The sequence below is a fragment of the Pteropus vampyrus genome, unplaced genomic scaffold (genome assembly GCF_000151845.1).
Source record: "Pteropus vampyrus isolate Shadow unplaced genomic scaffold, Pvam_2.0 Scaffold61, whole genome shotgun sequence".
Lineage (NCBI taxonomy): Eukaryota > Metazoa > Chordata > Mammalia > Chiroptera > Pteropodidae > Pteropus > Pteropus vampyrus.
The window spans coordinates 1,206,443-1,230,817 of record NW_011888842.1 but is presented as its reverse complement, the minus strand read 5'-3'; the positions used below and the strand labels follow the sequence as shown (position 1 = coordinate 1,230,817).

Sequence of the window (24,375 nt, the reverse complement as noted above, 5' to 3'; positions counted from 1 at the left end):
ATGGTATGTTAATTGTATCTCATTTTTTTAAACTATGTAATTTAACCCCTTCCCCGTTTAGAGAAAAAAAAGTGCAGCTTGATGCCAGCATTCATTTAACAACACACGTAGAAATGCTACATTTTCTAGGATTTGACATTTTCCGCAATCTAGAATTACTACATTTTGTAAATGGAAATACCACTACTAAAAACAATGCTATAAACAGAATGATGTTATTTGTTTCCAAAGACTATTAATATACTAGAGCAATGAGAAATTAATAAAAGCAAGATATTTCATGGCAAACGTTGGGGGTAAGGTTAGAACTGTAATCTACGAGTTATCTCAGGGTAAATGCTGCAGCCACAAGCGCTGCCAGTGAGTATTCTCGGGGCAAATGAGAAATGAGTTAAAAAATTTTCTCAAAAGTAAAAGGGGGAAATAAAGTCTATACTCATAGTTGGAGATTCTCCTACCTTGGTCAATGATAGAACCAATCAACTAAAATCAGTAAGGATACAAATTTGCACAACTTAAGTAAAAGCTTACACTAATAGACACAGGTAGAAAACACAGACTCCTTGATGGAGCCCTCACTATGGCCTTGTACTTTACACACAATCGTCTCAATTAATTTACCTGTTATCTATCCTTACTAGATGAGGAAATTGAGGTAGAAAAGGAACAGTGAGGGCGAGCATTTGACCCAAAGTCACGAGATCGCTCTTAACCTCCCTGCTATACTGTCCCCTGGTGCTGAATTTTGAAAAGATTTGACTAGGATTTTAATTCACATAAATACACCCCATGATGCTAGAGTAACTGAGGTCTGCTGCAGAGTGAATAAATATTAACTGTTAATGATCTACTGTGTCAACAAAAATATACACTGGGCACCTATGGTATACAAGACATAGTAAGAGATTCTTTTTTAATAACAACAATTTATTGAGCTCTTCCTAGAGCTTGCAACTCCAAGTTGCAAGCCCTTTACATTTCTGATATCACTTTATCTTCGCAATAACCTGCCAGGTAGATACTGTTATCCACATTCCACACGAGGAGTGACACCTAAGGACAGGAAGGAGACTGCTCCTAAGAGGCAGAAGTTGGATTTGAATCAATGTGACTCTAGAATCGAAGCTCTGAGCTACTCCCTTCACTCCCACTTCATGACTGCACCATCTTCTCCACTGCAATGCAATGGCTGTCAATCACACAGAGCCTTAAAACTTAGGGTGTTGAAAATAAGAAAATTAAATTAAAAAAAAAAATTTACAGTAAATGTTCATCATGGAATCTGATCTTGACAGCAACCCTGTGATGTCGGCAAGACAGAGTTCACAGAATTTTCTAAATGAGAAAGCTGAGGCGAAACTGCAAAGACATGTACCTCAGGGGCACAGCTGAATGCCCCGGCCAGCAAGGCCGTCAGAAAGTGAAGACCGGAGAGGCAGGAAAGGACACGGGTTCTTTAAGCCCTAAAATGGAAAAAAAACTGCTGTTTTGTCATGTAACACATTTTTATTATACTCTGTTATTACTTAGCAGGGTTTTATGGTTAGATGGTAACTATGGGCTTCTACTGATCACATTCACAGCCCACAATTCCTGCGGCAGGTGACAAAGACAGGAATCACCTTCATGAATAATTCTCATTGAGCAAAGCTGCACTCAAAGCTGACTAAAGAGAAATGCCTGAAACGGCCATTTTCAAGGGCATATCTACACACGATTTCTCTTCTCTAGCCCAGAGAAAGCGATAGTCAGACTCATTATGCAGGCAAGTTGACTGCATTAGATTTTGCATTCACCAGATCCACGTATGAAGGAGTGAACTAACACAGAGAGGTTAAGTGACCTAGCCAAAGTCACAATGCTAGGAAGCAACAGATCTAAGTCTCCCAGAGAATCCAGGTCTCCTGATAGCTAGGCCACTGTTGTTGTCCCAAGGTGCATCAGATCTGGCACACTCCAGCAATGTGGGGCTATAGAACCTTTCCAAATGTAAATAAAGGCATAACAGAAAGACAGGCCAGGGACTAGCATAGAGCAGAAAAACTGGAAATTTCCAGAATTTCACCTCTGGAAGAGCTATTAAGAATCACCCAATCTACCTTTTAATTAGATTGGTAAACTGAGGACCAGCCAAAAGTTACAGAGCTAGAAGGGGCAGTTCAGGGCCAGAACCCAGGTCTGTGCCGACCTCATCATTCAACTGAGTTTAGAGAGCAATCTGCAAAAGCTACTACAGAGATGACAAAACAGTTAATCCACAGGATCTTTTTCTTCCTTAGCAGGACCAGGTCATGCCTAGAAGTATCAGGTACCGTCTCTGTCCTTGAGGAGTTTATAGATGAGCTAGAAAAACAGGCACGCGAAATGAAAATAGAATCAATAACAAAACATCAGTAAAGGCAGCAGCTACATCAAGAATGTAAAGGAGGCAGAGAGGAAGAGGGCTGGCTATGTTGAAAACCTTCCTGAAGGAGGGATAAATAAAACTGTGCTTTGACGCATGCATAGGAGTCCAATCGGTAGAAAGGAATAGGTATGGCAGTCCAGGAAAAAGTTGGAACTCATGACAGAGTTTTGTAAAGATGAAGCCAAAACTGCAGGTGAAGGCCAGATCTTGGGGAATGTGGAGCCTTTAAGTGCCAGGATAGAGCTTTTGGATTTGGACCTATGGATAGTGAGTCTTCAAACTTATTCAGGAGCAGAGAACTTGGGAACCTCTGAGCTCTTCACGGAACTCCATGAGTGACAGATTATGCTTCATTCCAGGACGGTGTGTCAGGAAACAGGCCTGTTGCTCTACATCTGCAGTAAAAAACCACAACCACAAGCATGCATGCCTTTGAATAAAATAAGTCCTCAAATCAGACAGAATGGGTTTTTTTCCAAATAGTCCCATGAACAGTTATGCACCATTTTCTTCTTTCCTCTGTCTCCTAGAAACCTGTGTATTGGCAGACAACAAGCACAGGTACACTGTTTTTCATAAAGCATAGAGGAAAAACTTAAAAGGGGAGAACATTCTGAGAACTGACTTCTTTTCTTCAGACTGGAAAGAGGCAGTCTTATAATTTTAGAGGCCCACAGTAATGCCACAAAGAGCAGCGCCTTCCCAGAGCCTCCGTTTCCCCATCTGACATGAAGGGGCTAGAGATGGAAGCATCATCTGAGACCAGACTTTGGACATATTTAGCCTAGTCTGGCCATCTTCACATTCGCTGGGCTGTCCAGGCAATGAAAGGGGTGGGAGAGCGGCCCTTCCACTAGGACCATGGTTCTAAGCAGCACGGAGAGTAGCTTGGACTGGGACCAGGTCGGCAACCATCTGCTTCTGGAAAGGCTGGGGGTCACCACGGAATGTTGACAAGCAGGGTCCTGAAGTGAGCACGACACCCCATTGCTGACATGACTGACAGCCTTCAGATGGTTCTCTCCTCAGCTAGGGCTTGCCATCATCCACCTTGGGCTCTTGAGGCATCCTTGACTTTCACCTTCAGTCTAGGAGGAAGATGAGTACCTTCATCCCTGGGTCACCTGGCCAGAAATGGGCAGCAGCCTGTTCCCAGGATGTGGGCTTCTATGAGCTGGCAGGGGCATGGAAGACTCGGGGAGTCCGTGTGTCGTGTTCCTGCTGCCTGAGGGAGCTGGGAGGTCACCAGGAGCCGGATGTAGTAGCCACCGAACACTGCCAGCAGCTGTTGGGCCATTTCCTAGAAGAGGCAGGGAAACAGAGTGAGGGCCACAGAGACACAGCTAATGCATGAGGGGAAGCCCAGCGGTCCTCACAGCCCTGCACCAGCAGTGATGCTCACCGGAAGGACCCAACCAGGCCCTCACCTGGGATGTTTGCAAGATGCCTGGGCTGGAACCCCTGCTCTACAACTGGCTCTGTGGGGCTCCTGAGGCCTCGGTTTCCTCATCTCCGAGGGAGGTAACCTAACTGCCAAAAACTGATAATGATATGCACAAAAAAGCTATGGAGCCTCAAAGCACTAGAGAAATTAGCATTGATTTATACCAGCCAATCGCACATGCACACGCTTTTTCCAGTTCCCAATGTCTGTGAATCTGTAAAGTGCATGAGGTCAAGGTAATGCACTTAGAGAAAACCACTAGTGAATGGGGACAGGTAGCAGAATAGCCCTGTGATGACAAGATTCTTCAATTCATACAAGGTACCTGCTGGATCTCTTTAGACAAGTGTTCCTATTATATAAACAGTTTGTTTATAAAAACTGGATTTATCACAAAAAGACAACAACTACTGTATGATTCCACTTATATGAGACACCCAGAGCAGTAAATTTATAGAGAAAGTAGAACGGTGGTTTTCAGGGGTCAGGGAAGGAGGAGTTTGTGTTTCATGGGCACAGAGTTTCAGTTTGAGAAGATGAAAAAGTTCTGGGGCTGGATGGTGGTGATGGTTGCACAACCATGTAAAGTGCTTAATGCTACTGAATCATACACTGAAAAATGGTTAAGGTGGTAAATTTTACATTATGGATATTTCACTATAATGAAAAACATTAAACCGTCAAAAAGAATAAAGAAAGAATTTTAAAAATCAGATTTAATGCATGCTCTTATTAACACATTTGGTCTCTAAGTTCTGTCCACTGGGCTGGCAGTTGGAATTCTAGGGAAAATGCTTCAGTTCCTTACACGTGGCAGTGAAGGTCTTTTGTATTACAAACTGTGTCCAGTCTGAATGTAATAAAATAGGGTGTGGGTTGCAGGAGGCTGTTTCTGTTGGTAGAGTCAATGATTAAGAACAGGCTTTCAAATGAAAAAAGCCACACAGAAATTTCAGCTCAGCCACCCTGTGACAGACCTTGAGCAAGTCACTTCACCTTGCTAAGCCCATTTCCTCATCAGTAAAAGAAGGAAAATCATAGCATCTGTCTGGTTGGGCTCAGGTAAAGATTAAAGGAACTACTAGATAGAAAGCTGAATACCCAGTGCTCATTGAATGTCATCAATATCATAGCACGATCATTATTCAAAAAAAGCAAAAATTACACCTAGCTCTGTAGGGTCAGTGTTTCCTCCAAGTTATCCTTTGTGCTAAAAAAAATAGTGAAAACTTCAAATAGCCCTCCCCTCACTAACTCAGATTGGTCTTCTGACCCATTTACTCTAAAATCAATAATGTAAGAAGCAAAGAACTGTGGCAAGAATATTGGCCCACTTAGCATTAGTAAGGCTGGCTCCTGCCCTTGGCTTTGCCACATTCTCCTTTGTTCTGTTTTGAGCAAGTTGGTCGCATTCTTGGAAGCTTATTTTATCCATCTTAGATGAAGGAAAAATAATCCATACCTCAGAAGGCATGCTAAAGAATGTTATGCATGATAAAAAGCTGTTAAAATGTAAGAAGTCGTTATAACTAATTCACTGTCTTTCACAGGCGCTGGTTTCCTACTGAAATATGATGATCCGGCCCACGCTGAGGCTTGCGCGCTGATTATACTTTCCCTCACTAAGTTATAAGGGCGGCTACTTTAAAAACACGTCCACACACACTGAGACTTGATATTCATGACATAAAATTGTATTACTATTGGTTTGAATGCATTTGAAAAAATAATTTAAAAGACTCATCATATTTAATAGGCTATTTCGCATAAACCCAGACTTGCGTGTCACAATAAAGTATGTGACCTTATCAATCTTTTCTGCTCTTTAAAAAAAGTCAATGGGATTCAAGTGAAGACATTCACATATTTATTATTTTCTCTTGTAATAGTCCTATTTGTAGGCCTCTCCCACTCCCCACCAGTGCAAAAAGGAAAGTCCAGGCTAGTTTGAAACTTTAATCCCCAAATCTCTTGGCTGAAAAGAAAATACAAGTGCTCTCCTGCATCCAACCATGCCTAAGGTCACCTTTCGCTGCATGTCTCCCAGACAGTGGGTCTGTCCTCATGGTGAGCAGAGGGTAGCACAAGCAGCAAACCACATGAGATTTCTGGTCTACCAGCACCGGGTCAAACCCAACAGAGAGCTTAGGTGGCAGGACCCAACAGAACTCTGGGGCTGGAGGAACTGGAATTTAACAGAGATGCATATAAGACTTAAACATTCAACTGCAGTTTAAGTAGATAGGTAGATATATGATAGATTGATGGATAAATAGACTAAAAAATGATCCAAATGTTCATCAAGATATTCACGGTTAGGTAGGCTAAGTTCTATCAATACCCAACTACGCATCTAGTGGAACTACCAAAAAAATATCTAAGATATTTAAAAAGGAGAGGGAAAAACCCAGTAAGTAGAAAACGACTCCAATAAACTATTTTTCAAAGTGCTGGGATGAAGGGAAAAAATATTGAAAACTACTAGGCTAGAAGATTTGTATGGTCTCTACCAACTCAGTAAAGCCATGTTCCCTGGAATTTACAACTTGAGGCCCCTAGACGGACTCTACGTAAATCTCTCATGACAGAAGGTGGCCCTGACTGGCCCAGATGCCTGTTACCTCCGGCTCGGCCTCGGGAACGAGCTGGTGAAGCTCAGTCTGCAGGAGTGGTCTCTCCGTGGGATGAGGGCTGCTGGGCAGGAGAGGAGCTTCCTCTAGCAGGTTCTCAGGACCCTCTGCTGTCGTCATGGGGCTCACCCCAGTCTCCATGACGACACAGAGCTGGCTCAATCTGTTTCTCAGCAAGGACTGAAAAGGAAATGGAGAAGGGGCTTGAATGGTGCCCTAAGTTGGGTGGCATGTAGGAGGCTGAGTCACACCCTGAGCTGCAGACCCACAGAGGACGGATGGACCTTCTACAGACCTTGGGAGAATGTGGAACTGAGTCCCATTGTTAAGATCAGGTAACTCCCTACAAAAGTAGGGTCCTTAATGGTTTCTAAAGCACTATTCCTTCCATGCTCTCATTTGCTGCTCAGAACAGCCCGGGATATGGGTATCTTTATCTATATATTGCGGATACACAAACTGAGGTTCAAAGGCCCTGCCCAAAGCCATACAGGAGCTCACGGGCCAGGATTAGGGCTAAACCACAATTCTAAATTCAAGACCGACTTTGGCTGATCCCAGGGGAGGAGCCCAGGGCTCAGAGACAGGAGGGCTGGGCCCCAAACCCAGCATCACCAACCAGCTCTGTGACTGCCCACAGGTAGTGACAGAGCTTCTCAAAGCCTCAGTTTCCTCATCTGTGGAATCAGAGCAAGAGCTCCCTGATCTTCATAAGTGGTAGGAAGGCATTTTGAACAAGTGAAAGTCATCTAAGTATGTGGTATTTTCCTCTGCCAAGATCTTTATTATTATTACTGTTACTTATTATTATATAAATATATGCTCGCTATAGGAAGGAAATGTAGTAAATACAATTACTGAAAAAAAGAGGAGATTAGTTAAAATGCAATTAGTTAAAAGACTTAATTCCTTAGGCAAAAGGACCACAGATTCCATACAGGTGTTCTTCCTTCTAAGTAAGTTTTCCTTAGACATTTTCTCAACATTGACATAATGCAATCTGGCCTCCTGGTTTATTTGGTTTTTCACTTAAGGTATCCTACCTCTTGGCTAGTCTTCATTTCTCGAATATGGTCAGACAAAAACTGCACACAGTTCTCCAGGTCGAAGTAGACAAACCAGAGCTGGGGAGAGAAGAAGCCATGACCAGTGAAGTTCAATGCCAGCCTGACCTTGAACTCTCCTTCTGTGAAACCATTCTCCACCTCCTGCCTCCATGCCAGAGGCCTGCCCTTCTGAGGACCACTGGGTTTATCCTGGTGCCTGGCAAGAGCATGCCATTCTGCTCTCTCCCACACATGAACTCTCCTTTATATGGCCTGTAGAAAAATGGCTTTGTGTGCTAACTCTTTTTAAAATGGCTACAGCCCATCTCCAAGTCACTAAGCATCTGAGAGACTCCAAAACATCCCAGGCATCAGGTATCCACCTAGGGCTACCACTTTATCGTCAGAGGCCAGGTACCCTTCTGTCTGGAACCTAACATGCAAATGAGTGAAGCTCTTCAGAGCTATCACCCCCCACTGCCCACAGCTAGGTCAAGGTAATGAACTTGGGTGCTCTCAGGGGAGAAGAGTGGGGTAAGAAATCCTCACCTCACTATTACCTCCCCTTCCTCTACAACCTCAACAGTCCCCAGAAGGCCGGAGTAAACTCAGTCAGGCTTAAATCCTCCACATTCACACATTACATCATCTTGTTGGGTCCACGCAGCTGCCGCATATCACAATCCAAGTTCTACAAGAAACTGGTGGCCCATGTCCCACAGCTCCATCCACTGACCACTTCGTCTGGATCCCAAGCCACTCTCCTCCCAGTGGCTGACCCATGAGACCCAAGATCACGCCCCTCTTGCTGACTAGTCTCTCTCACTGTGTCATCCCCAAGGGAACATTTTTAAAATGTTTTTAACCTTTTTATTATGACATTTTCCAAACATACGCAAAAGTAGAGCAAATGAAGCATTAACTTCCAGCTAACCACCTTGGTCAATGGTTACCACATCAGAGCTTCGCTTGTTTCATCTCTCCTCCTACCCACTACTCACCCCGGGCACCTCCATCCCCCAACCCACACCATCCCCAGTGATTTTTTAAAAATCCAAGATATTGTGTCACCTCAACCCAAGATGCTATTTTGAAACAGAAAGAACCCAATTATTTTTAAAAGATGTGTCCATTCATGAGTCTTCCATCCATCCATGCCTTCAACTAACGGTTGCCAAGTCACCCCTGTGTGCCAATCCATCGAGAGCGTTCGGAGACAAATGAGGCTGAAAGAACTTCTAGATTCAAGGAGCTCCCAATCTCCCGTGTCACACTTGAACTGCCAGAAATCTTGTGATGCCTTCAAGTTCACTTCCTGGTGCCAGGCAAGATTCCCGTCACACCCTACACCATCTCAGACGTGCTAGGCTCCAAACACACATGGCTCCTCATACGTCTGTTCTCTGCTGCAGCCTGAGTACCTAGAACAGTGCCTGGAACATACTAGGCACTCAGTAAGTATTTGTGGGATGAGCACGTCATGTCACAGAGAGCTTCTCCTCAGGTCCCAGCCACACGCCCACAACAGGGCTCCCACTGTGCAAGGGTTGATGACTAGTGAGAAGGCAGATGTTGGTGCTGAGGAGATTTAGCAATCTCACCTGAAGAGCCCAGCCAGGCGCAGGAGACCTGGCGCTCACCTAGCCCCAGCTATGTCCCAGACCCACTGTGTGACCCCATCTGTTTGCTGAATGAATACTGAGTGAGGAGTGAGGCTTGGACAGTCTCTGAGCCTCCCTTCCAGCTCTGTCCCATGGAGGTTCTGGGCTGCTGGTTACCACCCAGGACCCCCGAGGAAGGAACACCGGAGCAGGGAGTAAGGGACAGGCTGCTGATGCCGTCTCATCAGCAGACTCTGAGAGACTGTGCAGACCGGGAGAACGAGGGGCCACCTCTCCCCAGCAGCCCAGCCTGAAAGGGGGCCCTCAAGGAGAGGTCACTCTGAGACAGCACCTGAATCACGCTCTGGCAGCCTTCCACCGTGTCTGTCACCCCCAGCAGCACCCGGTGTCGCAGGAGAGCTCCATTGGCAGCCGCCAGCCTCAGGTCTGTGTTGGTGTTGGCCTATAAGACAAATGCCAGCCCTGAGGCCAGACCTCCAAGCGGCCAGGGAGCTCCTGGGCCTGGGCAATAGCCACGCACTGTCCCACCCCTAGACACCAGGGGACAAACCTTATCTTCAAGACGTGTCCATTTCCTCCCCTATAAAATGGGATTGTGGAGTTGTTGAGATAATAAATTCAATAGTGTCAGACAGCCCTAGGTTGAAGCCCAGCTCTGCTACTTCCCGGCTGTGTGGCCCTGGACAAGTTATGACCTTTCCCTGCGTCTTGCTTTCTTCAGCTGTAGAATAAGGATAAAAAGTGTCCCTGCCTCCTGGGGATGTGGTGAGATTTAACTGAGATTGTGTACATGAAGCACTTAACCCAGTGCCTGGGACACAGGTGCTATAGTTATCTGGGGGGAGCAGGGCGGGGGCACAGGGGAGATGGAGGGTTTGAGCATTTATTGGGTAAGCAAAGCAGCTACTCTGTCTATAAGGCACCTACTTTCCGAAGTACCTAGCACAGTATCTGGCCCTCAGAGCAGGGCTCTGGGACTCCTCTCCTTCTTTTCCCACCTAAACTAATGACGCTATAGATTTAGTTGACAAGTACCTGCTAAGCAGGCCAGGAAGGAAAAGGGAGAGGAAAAGTGTCTGGACCCAAAGTGCTGGTTTGGGGAGGACAGCCCCAAGGACTTTGAGATGCAATCAGAAGACAGCCCAATCAATGACACGGTTCCCAAAAAGATCAGAACTCCTATAGGGAGCTTTTGGAAATATGAGAAGGCCCTTTTGGTTGTCTCAGGGATGAGCAAAGCTGGCAATTAGGTATGAGGACCAGGATGCTAAACATGTGCCTTCCCATGAGAGACAATCCCACATGCAGAAGAACTGTCTCTCGGCCCACTTGGACTCCCAATATCCCACTGTGTGAGAACGCAGGTGAAAAATCACTTATAATTCTCCAACAGGCCAATCTAACTCCATTTTACATCTAAACCTAAAGTATTTTTTTAATGGGTTTAAAATATACTGAATTTTCCGGACATGCCACTGCTATGAAAACCGAGGGATGATTATATTTTGTTTTGCCTAGAAAGTTCATAAGGGTTGTTCACCCTTCAGAAACCAGTATCACCAAGAGTTCCAGTCCTGATTTGGGGCAAATTATGCATCACCTCTCTGCCTCCATCTTCTCATCTCCAAATTAGTGATAATTACACCCCCTTATATTAAGGGTTATAACAAAGGATAGAATGAGTTCACCCGTGTGAATGAACACTGGGAAGAATAAACCCTCGATATCATTATGATGAGGTTATTGAATTGGATTCATCGTGTTTTCCATTGTACCATGTTGGCCACTAACAAATATTATTAGGAATTTCCCATGTGCCCAGCAATGTGCTATACCTTGTAGGGGATACAAGGCAGGATGTTGCCTGCCTCCACAAAACTTCCAGTTTTGAGAATGGATATTAATGCCCCAAACAAGGGGCAAACAGGCAGCATGTGCAAAATGGTGAGGCTCTCAAGGATGCTATGTGATGGAGGTAGGACACTCACAGGAGGGACCAGGTTCAGGAAGGGGGATCTGCATGGTCCTGAGTGATGAGGGATCCAAGGAGGAAGAAGTCCTTGAGCTGAGGCAAGACCTGAGGAGGCTGTGTGACCACAGACTGATTACTTAACCTCTGAGCTTCAGTTTTTCCACTGGCCAACAGAGTCAATAACTGTAATAGTTAATACTTACTGAGCATTTACTGTATACCAAGTATGATTATAAGTACTCTGCATATATTAAGTCACTTAATTCTCCAAACGATGTTGTGGAGGAGTCACAATTATTATCCATTTTACAGATGAGGAAACCAAGGCCCTGACAGGTTAGGTTAAGGCCTTACCCCAGGTTGCAGAGCTAGCAAATGGAAGAGGTATCCTGCCTCCTTGTCAGGTTGTAGTTGGTCATCATTGATATCAGGCTCCAAACAGAGCACATAGTAGGTGTTCATTAAATGGCGGTCATTTCTAGGAAGGAAAAGACTCTAGAGAGGTTCCCTGAATGAGCAAACAGTGAAGACAGAAGTGCCACTGAGTGCCTAGGACCTCCATGCTGAACCTATGGGTAAAGGCACAAGGTCTTATTCATCTCTGAGCCCCGTGCCTAGCACATTACCTGGTACTTGCAGGGGCCTCATGAATACCAGCTGAACAAGGAAGGAAGGGAGAATAAGAGGCAGATAGCCAGAGGAGGCATTCTCTGAATTGCATTAATTATATCTGCATCCTGTACCACCTGCCAGGTGCCAGATATTTTGCTTGCTCCTGCCAAAGCAGAATATACTTTGCTTTTCTCCCCCTCCCCAAGAGAAGTTTCTTACTGCAGGAAAAACCTGCTCAATTAACTTTTTATAGGCCAAGCACAAGGGCCATGAAAGCTTCGACAGAGCCCAAGGCAGCATTATTTTGTCAGCCTTGAGGCAAAGCTCAACAAAGAAATTTTTCAGAATGATTGTGCCATAAAGTTCCTATTCGTCTCTATGTGCGCAGACACTAAATGGAACTCATACCCCAAACCATTAACTCATTTCCCAACATCCCACCTTCTCCTCCTGAGTCAGGCAAGAGTGGAATGTTTGCTAAAAATCTCAAAGGCCAGCTCTGTGCCAGGTGCTAGAGGAGCTTCCTAAGCACTGGAAAGACAGCAGAGGTGTGGTAGGCAGAATAATGCCCCTGCAAGATGCCTAAGTCCTATTCCCCAGACCCTGTGAACATGTTACATTACACAGCAAAGGGGAAGGAAGGTTGTAAATAGAATTAATGTTATTAATTAGCTGGCCTTAAAATAGGGAGATTGTCCCAGATTATTCAGGCAGCCCAGTGGAATCACAAGGGGCCTTGAAAGTGGAAGAGGGAGGCAGAAGACTCAAAGATGTGAGAAGGACTAGAGCGCCGCTGGTGGCTTTGAAGATGGAGGAAGGGAACACGAGCCAAGGAATGCAGGTGGTCTCCAGGAGCTAAAAGAGGCGAGGAAACAGATTCTCCCCCAGCAGCTGCAGAGAGCATGTGGCCCTGCTCTGTCAAGCTTCTAAACTGCAGAACTGTAAGATAATAAATCTGTGTTGTTTCAAGCCCACATTGATGGTGATCTGTTACAGCAGCCATGCAATACCAATACAGTTGGGTACTGACTGAAAATGAGGCTTGAAATCGGAGCATCCTGGCCTTGAATTCCATCTCTGCCATTTATTAGCAGCATGACCTTAGACTACTCCTTGAGCTTTTTGGAACCTTGGGTTTCTCATCTGTAAAATGAAGATCTCTACCCAGAGATTTCCTGGGAAGTTTAATGAGTTAACGTAGGTGGAGCATTTAATGGATGACCGATCGCATACAAAGTGCTCAGTAAGTAACAAAAGCTGGACACTGAAGAAGCAGAGTACAATTAGTGAACCTGCAGCAATCTCCTTTGTGAATGAGACTGGGAATCTGTCGGCTCAGGCTTTAAGCCACTCACGGTGGAATGGGCCAAGTTACCTAAACCCTCTGACCATCCACTCTGCCTCACGGGTCATTGCAAGGATTAAATGAGAAAGGATTTTTAACAGAGTTCCTGGGTCAGGGCCTCCCTACCTCCCCCAACTCTCAGCCTCAGGCACCTTGTGCTCAGTAGTCCCTCCTCACTCACAGCACTCTTGTGAGCATCCAAGGGGAGGAGGTACATGAAAGGGCTCAGTAAACTCAAAATCCCTTACAAATATTGGCTGTCAGTGCCCTCCTCCCCCATCCCAGACTCTCTCAAAACACAGCTTGCTTCCAGAAAAACACCCTGCAGGGATTAGATAGGAAAGACAGAGAGGATTTAATCATACATGTGATTTGATTTCTTTTAGTCACTGGGCACATGGGCCAGTGTGAATTTTCATGGTTGGAGCAATTTATTGAAGCAGGTAATAGAGAAAAATCTGATTTGGGATCTTCCTGCCCGTACAGCCCCTCTGGAGGGAATATGGCTGGGGTCTCCAGATGTCTCACCTTTCTCTGGTGTCTTTCGAAGATGAGCATGAGAGTCAAGGTCAGGCTCACTGCTGCCAGGGTCACGAGCAGCACACCCACCCAGTGGTTCCCCAAGGCAAACATCTGGCTGGTGGAGTAGATGTTGGCCCACACTACCACGTAGAAAACCTGCGAGAAGCCGGGGCAAGACCATGGTCAGGAATGCCAGTCCTCAAGTGAAGCAGCTCCACTCAAGGGGACACCCTTGGACACTTCTGTCACCTCCCTGGATTCACAGAACTCGCAGGGCCCATAAGAGACTGATGGGGGCCTGTGAGAATGAGCCCTTCTTCCCTGATCGTAAGTGAAGGTAGAGGAACAGGATTTGAATGGTTATTCCAAATCCCTGCTTGCCCTGATTTTAAATAAAACAGAAAAGGGCAGAGAGCTTGTATGGGAGAGAAATTTGAGACAGAAGCCCACACTGATCCCTCAACAGCAATGTGGCCTGGACAAGTTATAATAACTCTCTGAGCCTCAGTGTCCTCATCTGTAAAATGGGGTGAATACCTACTTCACAGAGTTGATATAAGGGTTGTAATATGTGTAACAGCCTATAAAAGACAGTTGCCATTTCTTTCCTTTCCTGAGAAGCAGGACGTGGGGGTCGGGAGTGCTATTTATCTACATAGGGGAGCAGCAAATCACAGTGGTTAAGATGCTGAAACCAGACTGCCTGGATCCAAATACTGGCTCTACCATATATATGCATGTTTATATGTATGTATATACATGGTTGTACACACACACATGGTTAGAGCTGACATGGACATATCTGTTGAACAGATGGGGGAACCATGTTCCAGAGAGGTGAAAAGTCTTGACCAAAGCCAGATACGGAGTCCAGAGCCTCAGTGGTGGGTCTGCAAATCCCCAATCCCAAGTTCTACCCTCAGTCAACCCTGCCTCCATCCTTTACATAGAGACCTTGTTACAACGCTCTGCCATATATTCCCTCTTACATCAAAATCTGGGTCCATGTGTACTGCCTTCTTCCAGGCATTCGAGCCATCAGCCTCCAAACCCCTTACACGCACCAACAGGCTCCAGGCCACGATGCCAAATGCGGCAGTGCCAGAGCGGGCCACCACAGGGTCAGTGTGGGCCCACCTCCCTCCTTACCACAGCAAAGGCCAGCCGCATAGGTCTTGAGTTGTAGATGATGTATCTTCTCACTTGGGGCTCCAAGAGGGCGCTCTCGGCCAAGCTCCTGTACTGGTCAGCCGGGACCTGCTTGGCCACCCCAGGGAAAGAGATCTATCAGCCACAGAACCCCTCTCCGTCTCCTTCCTACCAGCAACCACGTCAATTCCAGTTCACATGACTATCATGTGGAAGAGGAATCAGGCACACTCTCTGGGCTAGACCGGAAGGCAGAGTGAGGAGCTCAGAGCACTGATGGCAATCACGAGACACAGCTCCCGGCCCAGGAAGGGTCGGGCATCACGAGGGAGGTGGCACAGCTTGAGATACAGGAGGACATCCTGCGGATGGATCCCTGTAGCCCAAGGCTCAGTACCTCACAGCAGACCCAGGGTAGCCTAATGGTTAAGGCCTGGGAGTCAGCTAGTCCTGAATCTAAACCTTTTATGTGCTGTGTGACCTAGAGAAAGTAACTCTACTTCTCTGAGCCTGTTTCCTCTTCTGAAAAACGAGGATAAGAGGACCCAGCTTGTATGAGTGGTGTGCATATTAAATAAGATAATACATATGCAATCCTTATCGATGTATTATACAGTAAGTATATGTATTTTATATATACAAATTATCTGGACATCTTTTTGGGGGCCTTTGGTTTGCCTACCACAGTCGGTTATATTTTACTTGGCTAGATATGTGTATCTAAGTGTATGTACATACTGGCCCAGCGCTCGTACCACAGTAAACATTCGATACTCAAGTGCTATTATCAATATTGCAATATCAATAATTATTAACACAGTCCAAAGTACTGAAAACTCACATCTTCCTGTTCAAACAAAAATGCTGTAGCACATAAAGGCCCTACAAGAGCGGATCGCTTAAGAAACAGAATTTAACCATTAAAGATGCTATTTAGGAACATGGTAGAACAGTGTGCAAACTGTTCACTGGTTAAGAAAACCCCACTGAGGACAAGTGTTTAAGAAAAACATTCCTCTGAATAAAGGCTGAAAGGAAATGTAGGAAGATAAACCAGCTATGGTGCTGATGTGGACTTAGTATTATCAATTTGGAAAGTTTCCCTTCAATGGTGATAAAATGTTGTTTTAAACAATAATGCAATTCAGTTTTAAAGAGATAAACTATAAAACCTTCAGGGTAAAATTAGTAGTGTATCCTCCCCATCCGCACTGATGCCCCCTGAGCAGTGCAGGGCAAGGCCAGACTGTGCTGTGGGCTCTGGGAGAGAACCACAGCTATGGGTATTTAATGACAACAGCAATAGCTACAGTTTATTGATTTACTACGTGCCAGAGATAGTGCAAGTGTTCCTCAAGCATTATTTCACTTAATCTTCAGAAAACCCTATGTAATAGGTATCAATATCGCCTTCATATTGCAGATGATGAAAGTGTGGCTCAGAAAGGTTAAGTCACCTGCCTAAAGTCACACAGACAATGGGCAAGAGAGCTAGATCTGCATCCAGAACTATGGATCTGTGAAGCCTATGCCTCAGATCATTATGCTAAAAGGTATTGTATTATCAGCTAATGAATTCATGTACCCTTTCCTCTCCTAAAACGCCTTTCCTCCTGTCTACCCAGCAAACTCACTTTTCTTTCAAGATTCCAGATCAAGTATTTGCTCCTCTGCAAAGCTTTCATAACTACTGTCCCTGCTCAGGCAGGTTTATCATTTTCTCCTATGAAGGGCTTCAATGCCTTACACAGTCTTATACTGCAGCATCTCCCCTGCTGGGCTCTGGAAGCCATGTGAGCACAGGCACTGGGGCCCACTCACCTCCATAGTGCTTAGTGCCCAGCTAAGTGTCTGGCCAGAGTAGGCACCCCAAAACATACACCTGTTAAGTGAATTAATTGGGAAGCCATTTCTAATACAGCTTCTTTCTATCCCCTACCACATCGAGCACATAGTAAGTGTTTAATAAATATTTTGTGAATAACCAGATGAAAGGATAGATGGATGGACAGACAGGTAGATGGATGGATGGAAGGGAAAACGGTAAGGACTCAAGAAAACCAGCACTCACCTGAATGCCCCAGGTCTGCAGCTGTTCTTCTGCAGCCCCCAGATCGAAGGAAATGGGGGCACAAGTATTGTCAATCCGGAGAACCGTGAGGACCTGGCCATTGCGGAGCTCTGAAAGCAGACCAGAAGCTTCGTCTGACTGAGCAATAACTATTCTGGATGAGCCCAGACCCCGAAGGCGTCACTGCCTCTGGCCACAAGAACCTTCTCAAGGCAAGTAGGGACAGGGTAGCTGTCCTCAAATCCCTACAGGAAAAAAACTGGACTTGACAAGAAAGCCCCCAGGAGGCAGAACTGAGGCCAGTGCATGGAAGCCAGTAGGCTACAATGCAAGACCATCTAAGGAAGACTGCTACGGCCATGCCACCTTGAACAAACCTGATCCCATCTGATCTTGGAAGCTAAGCACGGCCGAGCCTGGTTAGTACTTGGATGGGAGACCACCTAGGAAGACTAGGTGCTGTAGGCATAAAAAATAAAAAATAAGGGATTGTAAGCTGACAAGGAAGACTTACCAAAGTGAGAGCTGTCCACATACAGAATGGGAGGTGGTAAGCTCCCCATCACAGGGATATTTAAACAGAGACTGAACAACTAACTACATTGGGGAGATAATGTAGCAACATTTATTATTAGAGGACTGGTTAACTAAGTAACTCTTGCATTCCCCCAGTGGGCTCAGAGTCTAAACAAGAGATAACCCACTGTGGTAAGCAGAACAATGGATCCCCAAAGATGCCCCTGCTCTACTCCCCAGAACCTGTGAATATGTTGCCGTAGATGGCAAAGGAGAATTAAGGTTGCAGATGGAATTAAGGTTGCTAATCAACTGGCTGTACATAGAGAGATGATCCTGGATTATCCGGGAAGGCCCAGTGTAATCACAAGGATCCTTAAAGTGGGAGAGGGAAGTAGCAGAAGCCTCAGGAGGGATGTGACAGTGAGAGAAACGCACAGAGAGACAGATCATTGCTGGCTCTGAAGATGGAGGAAGGGCTCATGAGCCAAGGAATGTGGGAGGCCTTTAGAAGGTGGAAAAGGAAAGGAAACAGATTCTTCCGAGCCTCCTGAAGGAATGCAGCCCTGCTGACGCCGAGATGATTTTCACTCAGTGAGGCCAGTGTCAGACTCGTAACCTACAGAACTATGAGAGGGTAAATTTGTGTTTTGCAAACCACTGTGTCAGTGGTAATTCGTTACGGCAACCATAGAAAACTCATGTACTGACTTACCGGTCACCCCTCGCAGTGTACCTGCAACTCACTCAACATCTTAAAAGCATAAACTGAGTTAAGTGTTACCTCAAAAAACACACCACATCAACCCAGGCTAGTTACAACAGCTCTCAACTCTTTCCCCGCATGGCTGCGATTAAGTCAGACTGTGAGACTGAGGCCAGCTGGACTGAAAGCTCTGGGCTGAAATTCTCCCTGGCCTGGGGAGGAATGACGGCAGAAGGAAGCCAAACCTTCCTTCAGTTCTGAGTAGAGAGACTACAGACAAAAGCATAAGCTAGCTAATCTGGGGTTCAAACTATAACTCCGCCTCTCACTAACAGAATAACCTTGAAGAAGCCATCTAAATCCCTGGCCAGCCACTGAGAGGATGGCCATATCCACTGCAAAGGCCTTTGCAAATAATTAAGATGATGAAAATAAAGCACTTGGCACAAAATGGGTGCAGAATAACCAGCCACTATTGTTGTCATAACTTAAAAGCAAGCATGTCAGAATTCGCAAGTAATAATAAAGCAAGACTGATGTGTTTATCTTTGTTTTTACCTTCCCACAGTGTTCCCAAAATGATCTAAGATGGCCTCATAAAAGTATGAAAAAATAAAATTACAAACTTAGACTTGAAAATAATAAGCAAATGAAGAAAACTAGACAAAAAGAAAAGCAGAAATAGACGAAAATAAGAATAACCTCCAGGAATTGAGCCCTTACTATATACAACCAGGCAAGGGGCTTAGCCTTCAAGTGGTGGTTTCATTGAACCTCCAAGAGCCCTAAGAGGTGGATACCATTATCATAGAAAAGGAAACAAGCCTCTGAAAGGCCAACGAACTTGCCCAATGTTACCAGGGAAATGAAAGTGAAGAAGAGAAGAAGCGAGGAGAAAAGGCTCAAAATGCAGGCAGTCATGCTGGATGCGGCTCAGACTAGCGCACCATCTCGGAGCACCGAATGGAAAGCCCACGTAGGTTTGAACTCCAGACAGGGAGAATGGGACCCGCCCCCAAGCCAAGCTGGCTCTTTGCACACTGAGCAAAGTGTTTGCCTGAGCAATGCAGACTCCCCACGGTGCCTTTGTTTGCTTTCTAAATCATGAGTTCCTGGATTCTTGGCAATAATGTCTCTAATCTGTTCCTTAAAGTGAGAACAGCAAGTCCTCCGCTTAGAAATACTTGTTTTTACACCTAGATAGGGAAAAAGATCTGAAAAGCTACCAAAAAAGAACGTGTGCGTGCATCCGCATGGGGAGAGCAATTTACCACAAAATAATGAGAACTGGCCTGCCAAAAATCAATAGAGCAATGTCTTCAAAGTTCTGAAGGAAAATTGTTTCATTCCATTTCACTATACTGGTGTGTGTGTGTGTGTACTGCTTTCCTAGTAATTTTAAAAAAAAGAAAGAAAGAAAGAAAAAAAAAACTTTTTAATTAAGTAGTTGAGTTTCAAATCATCTAAGTAACCACCCACATTTCTATGAATCCCACAATCAGGAATGCCATCTCTTACCTGTGCCCAGACATTCATTCATTCATTCAACAAAATACTTCTTGGGCATCTACTGTGGGCCAAGCCCTGTGCAGATACTATTCCTTGGTTGAACAAGACAAGACAGAGCCCCTGTCCTTGTGAAGTTTACATTCTAGTGGGGAAGCTGGACATTCAACACTTTATTACACTGGTAATCATTTAATTAAGACCGTGGTAGGTGCTATGGGGAGAAGTAGGATTATATGAGGGTCCTGACTTAGGCTGGGCTATCAGGAGAGAATTCCCATGGAAGGGAGATCAGAACTGAATTCTGAGATTAAGCAGGGGAAAGGAGGCAGAGAAAAGCATAACAGGAAGAAAGAACAGCAGATGCAAAGGCCCTGAGGCAGGACAGCATAGCAAGAACAAAAACCAGGGGCAGCAGGAGTGATTAAGCCAGGCCTTGCAAGCTGGTGAATGATAGATCTTTGTGCTAACCCCAATGGGAAACACTGAAGCAGAAAGTGACACACAGTTGCTTGTGCATTTAAAAAAGCTCTCTCTGAATGTCACGTAGAGAATGGATTTAAGACGCAAAGAGAGATCGGCTAGGAAGCTACAGCAGGGATCAAAGGAGAAGGTGATAGTGGCTTGATTTAAGGAGGTAATGATAGAGAGAATGGGTAGAAATGACAGAAAATGGCCTAGAAACAAATCCCAAAATGCCCACCCTCACCTAAAGGCATTTCTGTGCCTATCCATTCCCATTCCTCAATCATATTATGTGAGTCCAGGTCTGCATCCTGGGGGAGTAGCTAGAAAAGAATTCAGAGCCATGACCTTACCTTGTCCCCAGCCAGGAGGGCTTCCTCCAGGGAGGGCATTCCAACTAGGGGAGGAGGTAAGGGAGGAAGCAGGCAAAGAGCTGACTGCCCCGCTGGGGTCCATCTGTGGTTCACAGGCCATAACAGAGAGCGAGCTGGGCAACACTTCCCCTTCTCAGGGCTGTGGTTCACTCTGGATCAGCCAGCTCTGCTTCACCTGCCTTCAGAAAACAGCAAAGAAAGAACTTCAGGCATGGGAGGCTGGGCTCCCTGGCTCTCCCAGGCCCAAGTCATCACAAGGCCTGGGAGAGCTACCCAGTCTTTCCGCTGACCTTGGTCTTTCTGGTCATGCTGAGGAACATCCTCAGAGTGAGGAGGAGCTAAAACTCTCCCAGACCTCGCCTGAGAACTTCCCACCTGGTCTTGTGTCTTTTCCAGCTCAGACACATCCAGGCACCCACAGGGAACCCAGGGGCAGACCAGGCCCCACTCTTTGGCGTGTGGGATTTCCATTCCTTACTAAGGTCAGGACAGTGCATTCATCACGGGAAGACTTGCTTATACAAAGGATTTCAAGCAGCTTCCCAGAAGACACTGCAAAATACAAATGAAAAAAAAAAATCAGGATGGTAGGAAAGATATACTTAAAAAAATAAAAGTGATAACCATGAAGAATAAAAATATCCAGGCAATCAGGGTCCCTAGCAGAGGTGGTAGAAGTTTGTGTTCAAGCACATAAACTCTAGGGTCAGACTAACTGGTTTAAATGTCAGTTCTACAACCTACTAGTTATATAAACTTGGGCAAGAGGTTTAACCTCAAAGAGCTTCAGCCTCCCTATATTTAAATAGTGGTACCTTCCACAGGGTTACTGCACTAAGGCTCAGAGGGATGATACAGATAAAGGACAGACAGCAGCATCTGGAACAGACAACACATGCCATAAAAACTATCTCTAGTGATTGCTGTTTTGAGGTTTGACACAGTTGCCATGCCTGAGCCAAGAATTTAGTTTTGAGCTTCCAGGTGGCCAAAGCTATAATGGAAGTACTGTCAGTTAAATAGTTTTCTATATGGAGAAAAGAAAACTGAGGGTGAAAGGAGCAATGCATCCTCCTAGCACTTAGCTCTAAAAGACCTCGGAAATGCTTTCAAAGCCTCATAAGCTGGGTCAGTGATAGCTCAGCAGGCATAACCCTTAGCCACTTTGTCGACAAGAACAGAAAAGCCTTTTCTGGGTATTTCCTTGATGCCAAAACAGAGTCTCCAGTGCCATATATTCAGGATAGAACCTGCACACTTTATCTATGATGTGTCCACTTGGGGCCTAAGAATCACCCCTTACAAGGAAAATCTTGCCTAAATCTCTGGGATGACACAGCAGCCCTGCTGAAGAAAAAAAAAAAAAAGTCCACTTGAATCATCTTTTGCTGCCATGGTTCTTGATGCTGGTGAAGATAGGAAGGGTCTGGTCAACACCTTGATTCCAAGGTGGCCTGAGAGCTGACTGCCACTGCTCAGGTCCCCTAAGCAGTAGTCCCCAACCATTTTGGTACCAGGGACCGGTGCTCCTATGAGAATCTAAGGCCTGATGGTCTGAGGTGGAGCTAAGGCGGTGCTACTACTGCTGGGGAGTGGCTGCACACGCAGATGAAGCTTCCCTTGCTCACCCACCGCTCACCTCCTGCTGTGCAGCCCGGTTCCTAACAGGCCACAGATGGGTATAGGTCTGTGGCCTAGGGATTGGAGACCCCTGTCCTAAAGGTAGGAACCTGACTCCCAACCCTCAACACCTTCTACTTCTCTCAAACCTTTAAAAGAACCAGCTGCATAATTTATGGGGCCCAGTGCAAAATGAAAATGTTGGGCCCCTTGTTCAAAAATGATAAAGAATTTCAAGAGGTGACAGCAAATCTTAAATCAAGTGGGGGGGGTGCTTTTCTAAATGAGGGGCTCTGTGTGACTAAGCATATTGCGTGAACCTAAGCCAGCCTGACTTTAAGCTCCAGATCACTTGGGAGCCCTCCTTAACCAAACAAAAATATACAAAAATGAGCCTTTCACTAACAAGTATCATACACCGACTCTGTATCAGCCTCTGAGGTGAGAAAGCTGCAAAATGTTAGGAAAAGAGCAAGAACTTTAGTGCCAAAGAGCCTGGACTTGAATTCCCACTCAGCCACTCCCATGCTCTGTGACATAAGGTACTTAACTCCCTGAGCAAGGTACTTGCTCCTCACCTGTAAAATGGGTTCAGGGAGGCCTACCTGGCAAAGCTGCTGCAGGGATAATAGAAGGAAATATAAGTGTGATATTCATCACCCTGCTCACCAACCAGGCCCCTTTCATCACAGGTTTTTCTTATTTCATAGGAGAGAAAACTGAGGGTCAAAGGTGTGAAGGGATCTGCCCAAGGTGGGGTGGCTAGAAACTGGAACCAGGAGGTGAACCCACGTCATCTGGCTCTAAAGTCCAAACCCTTAACTCCCATGCCCTAGAGCCTGGGGACACAGGTCAGGGAGATTACGTTTCCCAGGTGTGATCTAGCAACAAATTCCAGTCTGCATCTGAGATGCTATGCTCTGGGAGGGCAGGAACAATCTCTCCCTCACCTAGCCCAAGGGCTGGCCCACAGCAGGCATTCCCAAATATTGTTGAGCATCTACCCATCACTTGTATCACCTCTTACTTACTTCCTCTTATCTTGTACCCCCGAGAGGCATGAAAGCAACAACAACAGTCCAAGGATGTCTGCTCAGCACTTGGCAATCACTGAAGCCTTTTCCTGACTCATCCGATCACTTCCTAGGCCTACCAAGAAAATATAGTCCTTAGATCCATTTTCCACTGAAGGCCATTTAGTGCAATGACTAAAAATAACCTGTAGTCCTGCCACTTCCCACCTGTGTTACCTGGAGCGAGTTACTTAACTCCTTTGCCTCAGTGTCTTTACATGTAAATGGAGATAATAATGATAGCTTTCAGTTGTAAGGCTTAGAGGTCATCCATGCAAATCAGCAGTCCCCAACCTCTTTGGCACCAGGGACTAGTAGCTATGAGAATCTAATGCTCGAGATCTGAGGTGGAGCCGAGGCAGTGACGCTAGTGCTGGGGCGTGGCTGCAAATACAGATGAAACTTCGCTGGCTCACCTGCAGCTCACCCGCTGCTATGCAGCCCAGTTCCTAACATGCCATGGACTGGTACCAGTCCCTGGCCCAAGGGTTGAGGATCCTTGATATAAATAACTCAGAGCAGAGCTGGGCAAATAGGAATCACTGAAGGAACATAACTGTCATTATTTTTACTCCAGAGATATTTCCTAAGAGACTTACAGTGCCAGGCACCTTGCTTTCTCGACTATAAAACCAGAAATAAAATCTTAAGTCCCTCTTCAGCCTTCCCGCTGAGGATCACCGCCTGAGGTTAAAGACAAACTCAGAGAACGAGAAATAAGAATGTCCAAATGAGGCAATCCAAGGGAGCAAGCAGCACCTTGGGGTGGTGGAAAGGCAGTGAGGGAAGGGACCACCAAGTAGGAAGAGGTACAGACCAGAGGTCAGGATGGCCCAATAAGAGTAGCCTCTGTACTCACTCTGCAACCCCTTGTCCAACCTGAAGGCTGCAGAGGCCAGGAGGGGTGTTGGCAAGACTGGCCAGGGCAGACACTGACCCATCACTTATCAGTGCGTACTGAGGCCAGGATCCAGCCTGGCACTGCACCAGTCTTAAGGGGGGGCATAGGAGGAAGAGACAGACACTGGGTAGAAGCAGAGCCAGACAGTAAGCACAGCCCTGGGGGCCCTGCAACGAACTGGTCACCCACTCCCCAGCTTCTCACAGTTTCTTTAGCCCCTTTTCTGACTCTGCATTTAACCAGCTCTTCCAGTTATCCATCTTTTTTAGCTAAGTGACAAGTCCCTTCATAGGAAGATGGACTTAAGTCTTGCTAAACAAAGGTCTCCATTTCTCCAGACACTGAGTGCCCAGCCTCCCCAGGAACCGGGTGCCTCACTGAGATTGGGGGTAGG

At 45.8% G+C, this 24,375-nt stretch overlaps 1 protein-coding gene and 1 pseudogene across 6 annotated transcripts; one reads left to right on the top strand and one right to left on the bottom strand.

The window, feature by feature from the left end:
* Nucleotides 1-906: 906 nt before the first annotated feature.
* Nucleotides 907-24,360, bottom strand: TMEM268 (transmembrane protein 268). 6 transcript variants are annotated; one of them, XM_011360956.2, is made up of 10 exons: nt 23,039-24,359; nt 20,678-20,939; nt 20,367-20,566; nt 16,821-16,930; nt 14,750-14,860; nt 13,607-13,756; nt 9,481-9,591; nt 7,525-7,605; nt 6,473-6,661; nt 907-3,707 (listed from the first exon to the last, which is right to left on the bottom strand). In XM_011360956.2, exons 3-10 carry the CDS (start codon nt 20,485-20,487, stop codon nt 3,528-3,530), a joined length of 1,053 nt encoding a protein of 350 aa, XP_011359258.1. In that variant the 5' UTR covers nt 20,488-20,566; nt 20,678-20,939; nt 23,039-24,359; the 3' UTR covers nt 907-3,527. The 6 variants fall into 6 exon arrangements, with proteins under 6 accessions (XP_011359258.1, XP_011359256.1, XP_011359257.1 ...); XM_011360954.2 differs by having other exon boundaries at nt 20,763-20,939; XM_011360955.2 differs by having other exon boundaries at nt 20,866-20,939.
* Nucleotides 17,170-17,288, top strand: LOC111740325 (annotated as a pseudogene).
* Nucleotides 24,361-24,375: the final 15 nt, after the last annotated feature.